At 35.7% G+C, this 14,136-nt stretch overlaps 1 protein-coding gene across 4 annotated transcripts; it reads left to right on the plus strand.

Moving 5' to 3' along the window:
* The first annotated feature begins 1,440 nt into the window (after positions 1–1,440).
* LOC127654269 (autophagy-related protein 9A-like) lies at positions 1,441–13,900 on the plus strand. Of its 4 annotated transcripts, none has more exons than XM_052141389.1 (16): positions 1,482–1,589; positions 3,007–3,063; positions 3,147–3,291; positions 4,264–4,306; positions 4,393–4,458; positions 4,674–4,823; positions 6,425–6,566; positions 6,705–7,453; positions 7,535–7,688; positions 7,914–8,093; positions 8,249–8,488; positions 8,732–8,970; positions 11,091–11,208; positions 11,653–11,857; positions 11,965–12,107; positions 12,211–13,900. In XM_052141389.1, the coding sequence occupies exons 3-16, from the start codon at positions 3,189–3,191 to the stop codon at positions 12,226–12,228; spliced, it is 2,550 nt and encodes an 849-aa protein (XP_051997349.1). In that variant the 5' UTR covers positions 1,482–1,589; positions 3,007–3,063; positions 3,147–3,188; the 3' UTR covers positions 12,229–13,900. The 4 variants fall into 4 exon arrangements, with proteins under 4 accessions (XP_051997347.1, XP_051997349.1, XP_051997350.1 ...); XM_052141388.1 differs by having other exon boundaries at positions 1,483–1,589; positions 3,144–3,291; XM_052141387.1 differs by lacking the exon at positions 3,007–3,063 and having other exon boundaries at positions 1,441–1,589; positions 3,144–3,291.
* The last annotated feature ends 236 nt before the right edge of the window (positions 13,901–14,136 follow it).

The raw sequence follows: 14,136 nt of genomic DNA on the forward strand, positions 1-14,136 counted from the left end.
AAGAATATTTTGTTTTATGTACAAGGAATATAGAAAGCTTTATAGAAAGAATAAGGTACGAAGAAACAAGCCTAAGTGATCATAAGCCACTTTATATGCAAATTGATTGGGGTTCTTTTAAACGCAGAGGTTTTAAAGAATGAAAATTATGTTTTAAAGTTAAAAGAAATCATTGAAAAAGAAAATGGAATGTATGTGGAAGACAAAAGGATATAGTGGGAAAACGTGAAGTATTTAATAGAACAGAATGTATTAGAATAGAATAGGTTTAATATAGAAATGCAAAAAGGATAAGAAAAGAGAAATAAGACAAAGATTGAAAAAAGAATTAAATGAGAGAAAAAGATATACAAAAAATAAAAGAAATGGAGGAAAAATTGAAAGAAATGGAAGAAAAGAAATATGAAGGTGCAAGGTTGAGAAAGTAAAGTATATAGTAGAAGGAGAACTGCACAAAATTATTTTTCTACACACCCGGTCCCTTATCAGGCTAATCAAGCCTCCAAGAGGGATAAAGGCCGACTGCGGATGGTGGTGCGACAGAGAGACAGAGTTTACGGGCAGCTGTCTGGCATGTGTTTGTTTGTGTCTTTTGGTTTAAGTTTTTTATTTAACTATTATTTATATTGTCAAGCCGGTTCTCGCCTCCTCCTTTCCATTAAACTGCTTTACAGTGTAAAAACAAAAAACTGATCAATCTGCTTGTGATGTTGAGGAAATGTGCAATATGGGAGAGAAAAGTTGTGGGAAATATATATTAAAGATTAAACGTATACATATATATATATATATATATATATATATATATATATATATATATATATATATATATATATATGTGAGTTTAATGTGTATAATATGAAATTGAAACATCAAAGTTTCACATTTTTATGTTGTACTTCACTGATTTTTCTCCCTGCATTTTAAAGTGTCCTGCTGTGTTTAAAGTTTAATAAAATTATTCCTAGAATAAGGAATATTTAATAGACACAGATAATGACTGGTAAATAAATTTGAGGCAAAATATGAAAGCTTTATGGTAAACATTTGCTGAATAAATGAGAAAACCCCCAAAAGCTCTCCCTTACTTCAGTTTGTGCATGTAAATAATTTGTTTGTTTAAAAAAAATTAATAATAATCAGTCAGCGTAGTTAAGGACAACACCAATTCCTGCTGGACTGTTCTCCCCAATACCATCTGGAAAGTGGAGCATTCTTACAAGGATGTGAAACAAACAAATATGTAGCCTACCACTTAACATTTGTTTTCCAAAGTAGGCCTAGTATGTGAATTAGAGCGCACTATGCAGCGGTATATGCTACGTTTCGAACAGTGTGATCATTTTGCAGTTTAAATGAAAGATACTACAGAGATTATGCGTAGGATGGTATTTTGAACATTGTCAAATAAAAAAACACTTCCTTGTGTCATCATTGGCTCATCCCAAACCTGCTGCTCATTGGACGGCAAACGTGTCCCACAGCTGACGCAGACTCTGTGCCGTGCTTTAAGAAACAAAAACAAAACGGAACTTGACATTTTAAACAGATCGCAAATTATAAATCACCGTCCCTTATTTGCGAATGAGGTAAGAATTCAGCCCAGTACAATGTTACTTTTTTTGCTGCATGTGTGTTTCTCAATATGACGCGCATTTTCCCCCCAAGCTTTTTGTTGACACAAACAGCTGAGTGCTTCCAGCCAGTGATAATAACAGACATTGGTTATTTTAAGTAAAGTATTTGTCATGCGTGGATAATGTAGGTTATGGAAACAATGCAAGCAATTGACTGCATGTGGATTTTTATTATTATTTTTATTTGTTTATATATTTTGTTATTTAATCTATATGAAGAGCGGGAAGTCCCGTAATCGTTTTGGTTTCATATATGACCTGGCGGGAGGTAGTACAAAGTAGGAGACGCTGCCGTTTGTTACATTTCAATGCAGGGACGTTACTTCCGTTCGCATTGTTTACATTGTTTTTATATTGATGATACTAGCAATGCTAGTCAAGCTGGTCCAACGTATGTTTTAAAACTGCTGTAGTAAGGTCAAAGCTAGTTACAGATATTCCTGGTGGGCTTGTGTTGGCTTCTGTCCGTAGACTCGAACATGGGCCCGCCGCTGTTTCGCAATGAGATTTAAAAGCACTACAATTTTGGCTACGAATTTGAAGCATTCAAATATGCTTGAAATTCGTAGCCAAAATCGTACAGCGATCGTAAAATAATTCAATTGGAACGATTGGGAAGTATTTCGACGTGTATCGTAGCCTACATTTTGACATAATGTCGCACAATGTGTGTTTTACTAAAGATCACACGGTGATAATCTTAATGTCTGACAAGCAACAATCGTAAATGATCGTGAAAATCGTTCAGTGTGCACCCAGCTGACATGTTTTTGCGGGGGAAAATGACAAAATAGCGTCCGGAGATGGTAAAAAAATAAAAATTACGAAGAAAAATGATATGAAAAACTGAAATTCTTCAAATGTTGCGTAGGTAGCTTGGAACATTTATTTATTGTTATTTCTTAAATATAAATGAAACAATTTTGTTTAAAAAATATAACATTTTAATATCAATTGAGATGGTGTAGCCTAACCAACAAACAGGGAGCCATTTTGCTGTCATTTTGGGGGGGGGGGCTTAAATAAATGTAAAACACAGAGAACCCCTTCTGACCCTCTTGACTGTGTATTTTTAAGAAGTTTTTAAAGTTTGAAAAAAATATCAAATAACTTATTTTTTAAATGGCACATTTTGTTAAGGTCAGATGGAGTAACTCTGAAAAACATCTTGATATTCTTGACACAAAAATAAAATATATATTTGTAAATAATTATAATAATAATGTTTGAAATATATATATTTAATGAGTTAATTGTGTTTACAAGTTGCAAGGAAAGTATTTAACTGGCATTTACTTAAAGCTTTCACCACTTGACATTTTTTCAATTTATAAAACAGGCATTGAAACGAAAATTTTTTTTTTTTAAGATTTCTTAATTTTATCACCTTTTTGGACAACCTCATATGTCAATGACACATACAAAGGTAAAAATCTTACAAATTAACTTACATTTCTAGAAAGACAAACTAACTATAAGTAACACATATTTTTATTTATACGGCAGCAGAAGGGATAGTGTGTGACAGGCGTTCATGGGGCTGATGGCGGGATGGCCCACTTTGATACAGAATACCATCGCCTGGAGGCATCCTACAGCGATTCCCCTCCTGGAGAAGAGAACCTGCTGGTGCATGTTCCAGAGGGATCCAAATGTAAAATACAGACCCCTACACATCTAAATAAAGCAACAATACCAGACACTTTATGTGCCAAATGATATAAGGGCCATGTACCCTGCCTTATCATGTGCAATTAATACACTGATCAGCCACAACATTAAAACCACCTTCCTAATATTGTGCCAAAACACCACCAACCCGCACTCTGAGATGCTATTCTTCTCACCACAATTGTACAGAGCGGTTATCTGAGTTGCCGTAGACTTTGTCAGTTTGAACCAGTCTGGCCATTCTCTGTTGATCTCTCTCATCAGAAAGGCATTTCTGTCCACAGGCACCATTTGGAATAAATTCTAATGACTGTTGTGTGTGAAAATCCCATTAGGTCAGCGGTTACAAAAATATTCAAACCAGCCCATCTGGCACCATCAATCATGCCACAGTCCAAATCAGTGAGATCAAATTTTTTCCCCTTTCTGATGGTTGATGTGAACATGAAATGAAGCTCCTGACCTGTATCTGCATAATTTTATGCACTGCACTGCTGCCACATGATTGGCTGATTAGATAATCACATGGATGATTGTTTGTGCCAGACAGCTAGTTGAGTATTTCTGTATCTGCTGATCCCCTGTGATTTTCACACACAGCAGTCTCTAGAATTTACTCAGAATGTTGCCAAAAACAGACAAACATCAAGTGAGCGGCAGTTCTGTGGATGGAAATGCCTTGCTGATCAGATATGTCAACAGAGACTGGCCAGACTGGTTTGAAAAGGACAAAGTCTACGGTAACTTAACCGCTCTGTACAATTGTGGTGAGAAGAATATAATACCAGAAAGCTTTTCTAAGATGCAGATTGGCACTATTTTGGCAGCAGGAGGGTGACCTATACAATATTAAGCTGGTGATTTTAATGTTGTGGCTGATTGGTGTACAGTCCTAATACAAACATGCATCTCTACCATTGACCCAGATTTCATGAATTTGTTTATTTTATTGCAGCTCCATGGCACCACATTGAAAATCTAGACCTTTTCTTCCAGAGAATATCCTTTTTGCACTTGAATTAATAGATTAATTGAATATCATTCAATTTCAAACTTCCAATTGTATTTTTCTTAACATTCAATAAGTCTATAATCTACACCAGAAGAATGGATTTACTTGTATGCTGCTGGGAGAAATATTTGAGCTTGTGTAAGTACAAGACTTTCATTTTATTTTTCATTTTTTTATAATATTTATGATCAAAGCTGATAGTCCTCTGTTTTTGGACCATCTAGATGTGTATTGCAACTAGATATGAAAAACAGTTTTGTAGCATTATTTATGTGTTCCTATAGGTAGTAACAGTGGATCAGATATTACATTCCTTGACCACACTTATGCAATTTTTCTCATTTTTATTCCAGGCAACTGGTGTTTGTGGTGACATTCACAGTGTTCCTGGCTAACTGTGTGGACTATGATATTCTCTTTGCCAACAAGTTTGTTAATCATACAGATTCATCAAAGGTTACACTCCCTGATGCTTTTCTCCCAGTGGATGTTTGCAGTGCTCGGTAAATTTCATGTATTTCACATGTTATAAATATACAATATAATATACGGTATTAATTTTAAGATTTGATATTATCTGTGTGACAAAGTATGGCAGAATTATTATTATTTTTTTAAATGGTTGCGCAAAATGCACATTATAATTTCAAGTTCTTTAATACACCATATAAGTCTTCAAAGTTTAAATAATAGTTTCTCATATACCTTTTACTATAAGGAAAGATCAAAACGAAATAAGCCTTCCAAAATAGTAGACTACATTTAGGCTGATAAGGTGCAGAACAAGCAATAGAACTGAACAGAACCTGAACTGAAAAATTATGTGAAAAGTGTATGTAATTTATTTTTTACAATTGTCTTATTATAATAAAACATTTTTTTTTAAATATACAAATTCTACTTTCTATCAGTTAATATTATTTTTGAAATTGTATATATAATAATGAATTGAGCTGCCAATGTTTGAAATAATGTAATAGCAATAACATTACATTTACATTAATTTGTATTACAAGCGCTATAATGGTACTGTCACTTTAAGAGTGTAACACACATCTCACAGACTTGCACAGGTGTTCTGGTTCATTTATACACCATATTCACAGTAGTGCCATGTTTGATTTTTAATGGAAATGAAAATGAGACTGAGAGATAGTCTTACCATTGGCACGAATGTTATAAAGCTGTAAAAAGAGTGTTGATCACATCAGATTTTCCACAACTCATGTTGTCTGGAGTTTTATGTCTACTGAATGTTCATGAAAAGATATATTTTTTAATGTTTTGTCTATGGAACGAACCAAAAACACGTTAAAGTGCAGAGCAGCCCACTGCAGAGACTGCACATCTATCCTTCACAGCCTCGTTGTCATTCCCGTCAGAAATCAAAGATGCGATGCTGTGAAAAAGGTCTATTAATGAAAGATAAGTCTAGATTTTTGTGCATCCTTGCTATTTGTGATACAAATTTATATTTATTTTTATTTTTTATTTGACTGTAAAGAACAGAAAGTATGTTAAAAGACACATTATTCAATGAAAGTGGAGTGCAGGATTTCATCTTTGGACACACATTACACGGAAGAAATGGTCCGTTTTAATCAAAATATTTTTCAGCAAAGCAAGGCGATTTTCCATGTATTCCAGTACTTTTCTAAAGCTAAATTCAGGCACTTTAAGCACTACAGGGACCTTGTATCAACTCAAAAAGCGCAGTAGGGATAAAATCATGCAATAGATAGATTATGATGTTTAATGGGTCATTTGATTTATAATCACATGGAAGGAAAACAATGTTTAAAATTGTTTTGCCTCGATATGGTTTGTCATTTTGTGTTTTATAAGGAGGTGATATTTTCCCCATTGAATTGATTTTCAGGGTCACTTTTTTACTTTGGATTATTAGAGCACATTTTTTATATTTATGTTGTTTATTCATGTAAAATACTTCAATTGAATCAATTGGTCACTACAGTATCTAAACCCATGACTAGATATTATGAAATGTATCAAATTGTATCACTTTCAGTGGCGTTTTTGCCCTGAGCCTTGGTTACTTTAATCCATCTTTACACAAACTGTCCTTTGTTAAAATGTATTGCAGGATCCGTGACAATGTTTTGGTCATCTACATCCTTGTCATATCAGGGGTCTTTTGGCTGCATCGGCTCATCAAATTTATCTACAACATCTGTTGCTACTGGGAAATCAGATCATTCTACATCAATGCCCTAAAAATGTCCACGGTGAGCTTTTATACTTTATTTTACTACTGCTAGCATATTTTCTAAAATGTTTAGCTACTAACAGCAGAGCCAGCAGTGGAAAAGAACACAGTACAGTCTCTGAGATTGTTTTAACAATCAATCAATTCCTTTTCGCAGACAGACCTTCCTTATTTCACTTGGCAGGAGGTGCAGGCACGGATTGTTGAGATACAAAAAGAACACCAGATTTGTATCCACAAAAAAGAACTGACAGAACTTGACATCTACCACCGCATACTGCGTTTTAAGAACTACATGGTCGCGATGGTCAATAAGTCGCTTCTGCCTGTGTGCTTCCATTTACCTGTACTAGGCGACACTGTTTTCTACACCCGTGGGCTAAAGTACAACTTTGAGCTCATTTTCTTCTGGGGCCCTGGATCTCTTTTTGAGAATGAGTGGAGTCTGAAGCCAGAATACAAACGTGGAGGGAACCGTTTGGAGCTAGCAGATCGTCTAAGCTCAAGGATCTTGTGGATTGGAATTGCCAACCTTCTCCTATGTCCAGTTATCCTAATTTGGCAGATCCTGTATGCATTCTTCAGCTACACCGAGGTGATCAAGCGTGAGCCGGGAAGTCTAGGTGCTCGATGCTGGTCCTTGTATGGGCGTTTTTACCTACGACATTTTAATGAACTGGACCATGAGCTGATGTCACGCCTCAGTAAAGGCTACAAGGCCTCCTCCAAGTACATGAACTGCTTCATGTCACCATTACTGACAGTGGTGGCCAAGAACGTTGCATTCTTTGCTGGCTCTATACTTGCAGTTTTGATTGCTTTGACCATTTATGATGAAGATGTATTGGCTGTGGAACACGTGCTAAGCAGTATCACATTACTTGGAGTCTGCATCACAGTTTGCAGGTGGGCACTTAGTCGTTTTTTTTTTTTTTTTTTTAAGCTGTGAGTGACCAAGATTAAAGTTTCTGCCTTTTTCTGCTCCAGGTCTTTCATCCCAGACAAGCATATGGTTTTCTGTCCGGAGCAGCTGCTTAAAGTGATCTTGGCATTCATCCACTACATGCCTGATCATTGGCAGGGTAATGCCCACCGCTATGAGACTAGAGATGAGTTCGCTCAGCTCTTTCAGTATAAAGCTGTAAGTCATGCAGCAGCAAAATAAAAAGACAATTCTCTGTGTATCTAACACTAGATTTTGCCCCCCTTCTCTCGACTGCAACTCCAATGTAAAACCCCTACCCCTCTCTCTCTCTCTCTCTCTCTCTCTCTCTCTCTCTCTCTCTCTCTCTCTCTCTCTCTCTCTCTCTCTCTCTCTCTCTCTCTCTCGCTCTCTCTCTCTCTATTTTACTCTCCTTTCCTTTAGGTGTTTATTCTTGAGGAGCTCCTGAGTCCTGTCATCACTCCCTTCATTCTTATTTTTTGCTTGCGCCGCAAGTCTCTGGAGATCATAGATTTTTTCAGAAACTTTACTGTTGACGTGGTCGGAGTGGGTGACACTTGCTCTTTTGCACAGATGGATGTCCGTCAACATGGTCATCCAGCGGTAAGGATACAAAACCTCTTATATGGTGCTTCCATATTATTGTATAGAACAAAATAGACTGACTTGTTTCACATTGTTGTCTTGTTAGGTAACTGCTTCTATCTAGTTATCTCTTTAATTCTGACTGTCATGCCCACTTATTTGGTTCACTATAGTGGATGTCTGCTGGGAAAACCGAAGCCTCCATCTACCAGCAGGCAGAAGATGGGAAAACCGAACTTTCGCTCATGCATTTTGCTATCACAAACCCACACTGGCAGCCCCCTCGGGAAAGCACCCATTTCATCAGCCAGTTAAAAGAGAAAGTGCAACGTGAGGCCACTGGCGGTCAACAGGGAATCTTAGCAGAAAATCCTGCCTTTACCTCAACCCAATCACTACAGTCCAATTCAGAGGTATGGGGTGCCTACAAATGATTGGACTGCCAACATCCATCAGACTTTTACAAATAACATAAACTAACTAATCAAAATCTCAAAGTATTTGCATTTTTGTCAGACAGATTCAACAGAGCTTTTTAGGTTATGTCAATCATGATGGATTAAGGGGATGATGATGGATGGCCTTGTTGACCAAAATGTCACAGAATCTTGGTATGCTTTTGAGTTTAAAAACACTCTCTGCTTTTTCCATTCCAGCCTCGCAGTCTTGTTGCAAACCTCTTGATGGGACCCCCCTCCTTGGCCTCGCTGCATTTGGGTCGAGAGGGCTCCATCATCAATCCTGTGTCTGTTGGATTGAGTGAGGGAGCATCTGCTCTCCGTTCTCTCTCTCCTGTCAGCACAAGTGCACACCTGCGTGGCAGCTACCCATCTGCCAGGCTGCCACGAGCTGACCATCCAGCTGTGGTGGCTGGACGAGCCATGGCAGGCTCAGGGTAAGAGAGCACTGAAATTGTATTAGTGCTGCAACAACTGATCGATAATAAAAAATAAACAGCTTTACATTCAATTTGATTTCACAGATATTTTCTATGAATTCGTAAGCTACACATTATGATATAAAGTCATGCTCACATTTCCATTTAAAAAAACCTTTTTCTGCTCTGTAAAAGAGTCTCTGTTAAACTATGGTACAAGCAGGCACACATATGCTTAAACTGAACTAATGCCAACAGAGAAAGGAAGCACATTATTTTTGTTTAAACTTTGCAGTTTTTTTAAATGTTTGTTTTTGGACATCATACTTAGATTTAAATGTTACCTTAATTTATTGAAATCATACATTATAATGCGTTAAATTACAGTGGAGGCCAAAAATATTAGCATCCTTGGTAAATATGAGAAAAGAAGCTGTGAAACAAAATCTGCATTGTTTATCCTTTTGATCTTTCATTCAAAATTCACAAATATCGAACCTTTAATTGGAAGGAAAACTATTAAAAGAGTGAAAATATCTCATTATTAAAAAAATATTTTTCTCCAAAACATGTTGGCAAAAATAATTTTTGGCCACCACTGTATATTTCATAAGAACAGTAATTGTAATGGGATTGTAACACAGTCACTTAGAGTTATAGCGTAAAGACATGAGTCTATAGAAACTATGCTCAGTGGAGGGTGGGAATGTGTTTGTTCCTACAAAACATTCTACCTCTTACCAGTTTATAATTGAGTGGTTTAAATTGTCATGGTGCTTTTTTTTTGCTTTTTTGAAAATTATGTGTATTTCATATTGTAACATTTATATTTGAAAAATGTTTATACTCAACGAATAGCACAAAATCATAAAGATTCATTTTTTAAAATAATTTATATTTGAATGAAATACCAGAAATACTTCAATTATCATATGTCAATAGTTTTGATAATTAGGCTCTACCAAATTAAACCTTTTCTTCAGCTTGGAATTTGTCGATTTTTAAATTGTATCCATGTTTTTTTTTAAACCACTGCTCATTATTAGTGGAATAGTTCACCCAATGTTTTGAATTTTTTACTTTATATTATTTACACATCTATAAAGATGGTTCATATGACTTGTATGGCTATTGCATGACTTCAGAAGATTTGGAATATAGTGCACAATTGTGGACTACTTTTAGTGAGGGTGAGTAAATAGTGAATTTTTATGTTTTGGGTGAGCTATTCTGATAAATGGATTGAAAAACATGGTTTTTGCCACACTGATAATTGCTGTTGTATTAAAACATAAAGCAAAATAATTTATAACATATGTGTGCATGAAAGCATTCATTACTTAAAGCTGAAGTATGTAGCTTTTTCTTTGTTAAAATACTTTCTCCTATCCCAGCTTAATATGCAGAGACAACTATAAGTAAGGCATTGAAAGGTTAATTTTCTCGAAAATGGTAAGCTCTGTGTTCCTATAGCTCTGTGACATTTTCTCTGTTTGTTTTGAGCAATCCGCTTAGACCCACCCCAACAATGTTACACAACCAATGGTTTGAGTTGGGGGTGGGACTATCTCTTTGTTTGACTAAAGGCAAATTGGGGGTGTATTCAGAAAGAGTTTATTTTTCAATTTCGAGAAAATAAGATTTGGTGCATCATGTAGTACTTTTTACTTTCAACAAGGCCGAAATAACCCAGGGACACTTATTTTGAAATTATAGAGATTTGGCTCTGTTACAATGCTCTATATTTAACTATTTACCAAATAACTTTTTATAGCCTATAGATTCACCAGATGAAAAGTTTTATATTTTTATATTTTACCAGATGAGATTTATTGATAAGGAATTAAAAAAGAAATTAGGGGAAAAAATGAAAATAAATAAATATCTGCAACTATCGGCATATATTGTTTAAGATATATTGGTCTACCTCTAGTTCCAGCCTTTACATCAAAAGTCATGCCTACATTTTTATCCCAAACAATCTTAATTATTTAACGCCTTTTTAGAACATTTGATTTGTTGCCCAGTTGAGATACAGAAACAGGTACAATACTGTTACTGTAATGTTATCATATATATAATAAAGTCATTTATTCTTGTGTTTTTCTTTTCCTTCTTTTTGACTTGTCCTTATTCAGCACTGATGCTCGTACTGTCAGCTCCAGCAGTAGTGCCTGGGAAGGCCAGCTGACCAGTATGGTCTTATCAGAATATGCCTCCACAGAGATGAGCATTCATGCTCTCTACATGCATGAGGTAAATTACCCTCACACAAACTTAACAAAGTAATTAAGAGAAGATAACGTAGTCTGAACAGTTAATATAAGAATCGCTTTCATTAAATTAGAGTTTAGTGAATCTATGGGCAGAATATGTGCAAAACAGCCAGTGTGTATTTATTAAACTATCAAATCTACAGTTATTCTTAAATTTGAGGGATTTAGAAGATGCTTATTCAAGAAAAACTTACTGAAATTGTGTGAGACTGTTATTGCCAGATGACAACCATGGCATTACGTATACTACCAGTGACTGCCTAAAAGGCAGTTAATAAAAATTAAGGCAATACAGGACTGTTTATTTTTTTGTGTATGTGAGGATTAGTCTAAATCTGTTTAAAGAGGTCAATCTGTAGACTAATAAATCTAAATAACAAAGTGCATTTTAAGTAACTTTATCCCTATGTTTGTGTATGCATAGATGCATAAGCAGCAGTCTCGGGGTGAGCTGTCTCGACACGCCTGGCACAGGCAAGAGAGTGACGAAAGCAGCGAGAGTGTCAATGACCATATGGAGTTGTCCCACAACTTCCCCCATTCCAGCACTTTCCCAAGTGCCAGCACTACAAACCAGGATGAGGTAATACTGCAGAACAGCAGCCAGAGGCGCTATGATGGAACCGCAGGTACCTTTTTCAAAATTAGACCCCTTAGACTTTTGGTCATGATTTCTGCCAATAATTCACAATGAAAAAGTTGAGCCTTGCAGAAGCTAAATCTGTGTCTCCCATAGACTCTAGTTTTGGAAGCTCTCGAGTCCAGAGAATGCCTCGTATGCCGATGGGAGGCTGGTCTGAGGAGACCCAAATCAGCCGCCACCATGATCCTGTGCCCGAGGAGGGGTCTGAGGATGAGCTACCACCACACATCCATAAGGTATCAAATATAACTTGTAGGTATGAAGCAACACCAGTCTGCGCAGTCATCCCATTAAATGGATTCCTAATATTTTTTTCTTTTTATTATTGTCTTTTTGTAGGCAACAGGATTATTGTAGATGAAGTGCCCACAAGAGACTCACAGCATCCATTTACTTTTGGATACTGATCAAAAAGTCATTTTTATGTACACTTGGTCAGTGTTAAGTGTCCGAGGTTTATTATTGTATGTCACAGTGTGACATTATATAAAATGTATTTTATTTAGCTGGAAGCACATTAAAATGTCTTGAGTTTACTAAGCTTACTTAAATTGATACTCTAATTTACAACATTGGATTAAATAATCAAAATACCTTAGTATCCTGAATGTGTACCTATCACTTATTGATTCAGTCATATTGCAAAACTGACAGATTTGTGATCCTGTGAAGGAATTTTAGTTCAGATTGCAAACAATGCTTTTCCCTTCTCCTTTTTGAAAGTTTAGTCTCCATTCATTGTCAGTAGGCAAGTCAGCAAATAATCTTCTGGCATAAACATCTGCATTGAGTTTATTTTGACAAAGCCTTCCCACACTGTCCATATAGAAAACTGTCAAATACAGTAGCATTCAAGGGCATAGCCAGGAAAGTACTTTTGGGTGGGCCTAAAAAAAATGGATGCGCCCAGTTTTCTCCCAAATATTTTTACCAAATTTTCCTTAACAACAGAGGCGTCGCATTCAAACAGTTCTTTCACACTTTCAGAAATCAGAATGTATAAATTTTTCAAGTATTTCTAAATATAATTTGAAGTCAAAGAATAAGCTCTAATATCTGCCTTGGCTACGCCACTGGTTGCACACATTAAGATTTTAGTTTGGTTGTCAAAATGCAAAGGTCAGTATTGATGTAGAAAATCTGTGTTTAGAATCTGTGAGCTGCTTTTAATCATTTTGATGAACACAAATGTATTTTATGCAATGTGCTTGAAACAAGATTTAACTGTCAAACCCCATCTCTACAAAGGATAACCACTGAAGATCTTTCTGGCATGGTACTGGAAATATGATGCATGCTTTTTCTTATGTTAATATTTCCACAAAATGTTATGAAAATGCACTTTATCATTTTTACAGTTTCAAATGATTATTAAATTGCTGTGAGCAAATACGTTTTTTTTTGTTTCTTTTTTTTTTGTTTTTTTATAAATATGCAGTTGTAAATAAAGGTGTATACTTGTGTCTATAGGGTAAACTACAATATTTTCAGTTTGTCCATGGCAGGTGGATAAAACACAATGTTTCATAAGAATGAGCGAGTAGGTTTATAGCAATATCTCAGGACTGGCTTACTTTGGCACTCAAAAGTGCATGACACTAGTTGGGTGATTGAAGGTTGCTGCACACTCAAAATCAGAACTGTTAAATGGACATAAATAGATTTTGGCATGTTTATACATCTCATGAATAGTACATCACAGCAGAAAACGGCAAAAACTGATTTTTTTTTATACATATCTCATATCAAACCTGTACATCATGCTTGGATATAAAGTCTACAAAATGCTAATTGTGCATGACCCTTGACCTTTACACCCATATATGTTGTAATAATTAGCCTGTAAAAAGCTTCTGTGACCTTATCTAATTAATTAAACTGCAGCTGTGCATTTTTCCATAATTTTTCTTTTGAGGTTTATAGTGTGAGTTGTATTTAAATTTTGTAGAGTTGTAAATTCATCAATAAAATGTATTTAGAAGTTTGTGTACAGAAACAATTTTTCTAGAATATGTACTCACATTATGGATATAACCCAAGGGCTTATATGTTTAAAACTCTCAAATGTAAAGCCATTTAGCTTGTGCATTTACTCTGTCAGCAGTTACAGGAATACTCAAACCAGCCCATCTGGCACCAGCAGTCATCCATGCAATTATATAATCAGCCAATCATGTGGCACCAGTGCAGAGCATAAAATCAGGATCATAATTATTTCATAATTATCAGGTGTTTCACAAATTTTCACTGAAACTCCTATGCTTA

This window comes from Xyrauchen texanus, chromosome 13, assembly GCF_025860055.1.
Source record: "Xyrauchen texanus isolate HMW12.3.18 chromosome 13, RBS_HiC_50CHRs, whole genome shotgun sequence".
Classification (NCBI taxonomy): Eukaryota; Metazoa; Chordata; class Actinopteri; order Cypriniformes; family Catostomidae; genus Xyrauchen; species Xyrauchen texanus.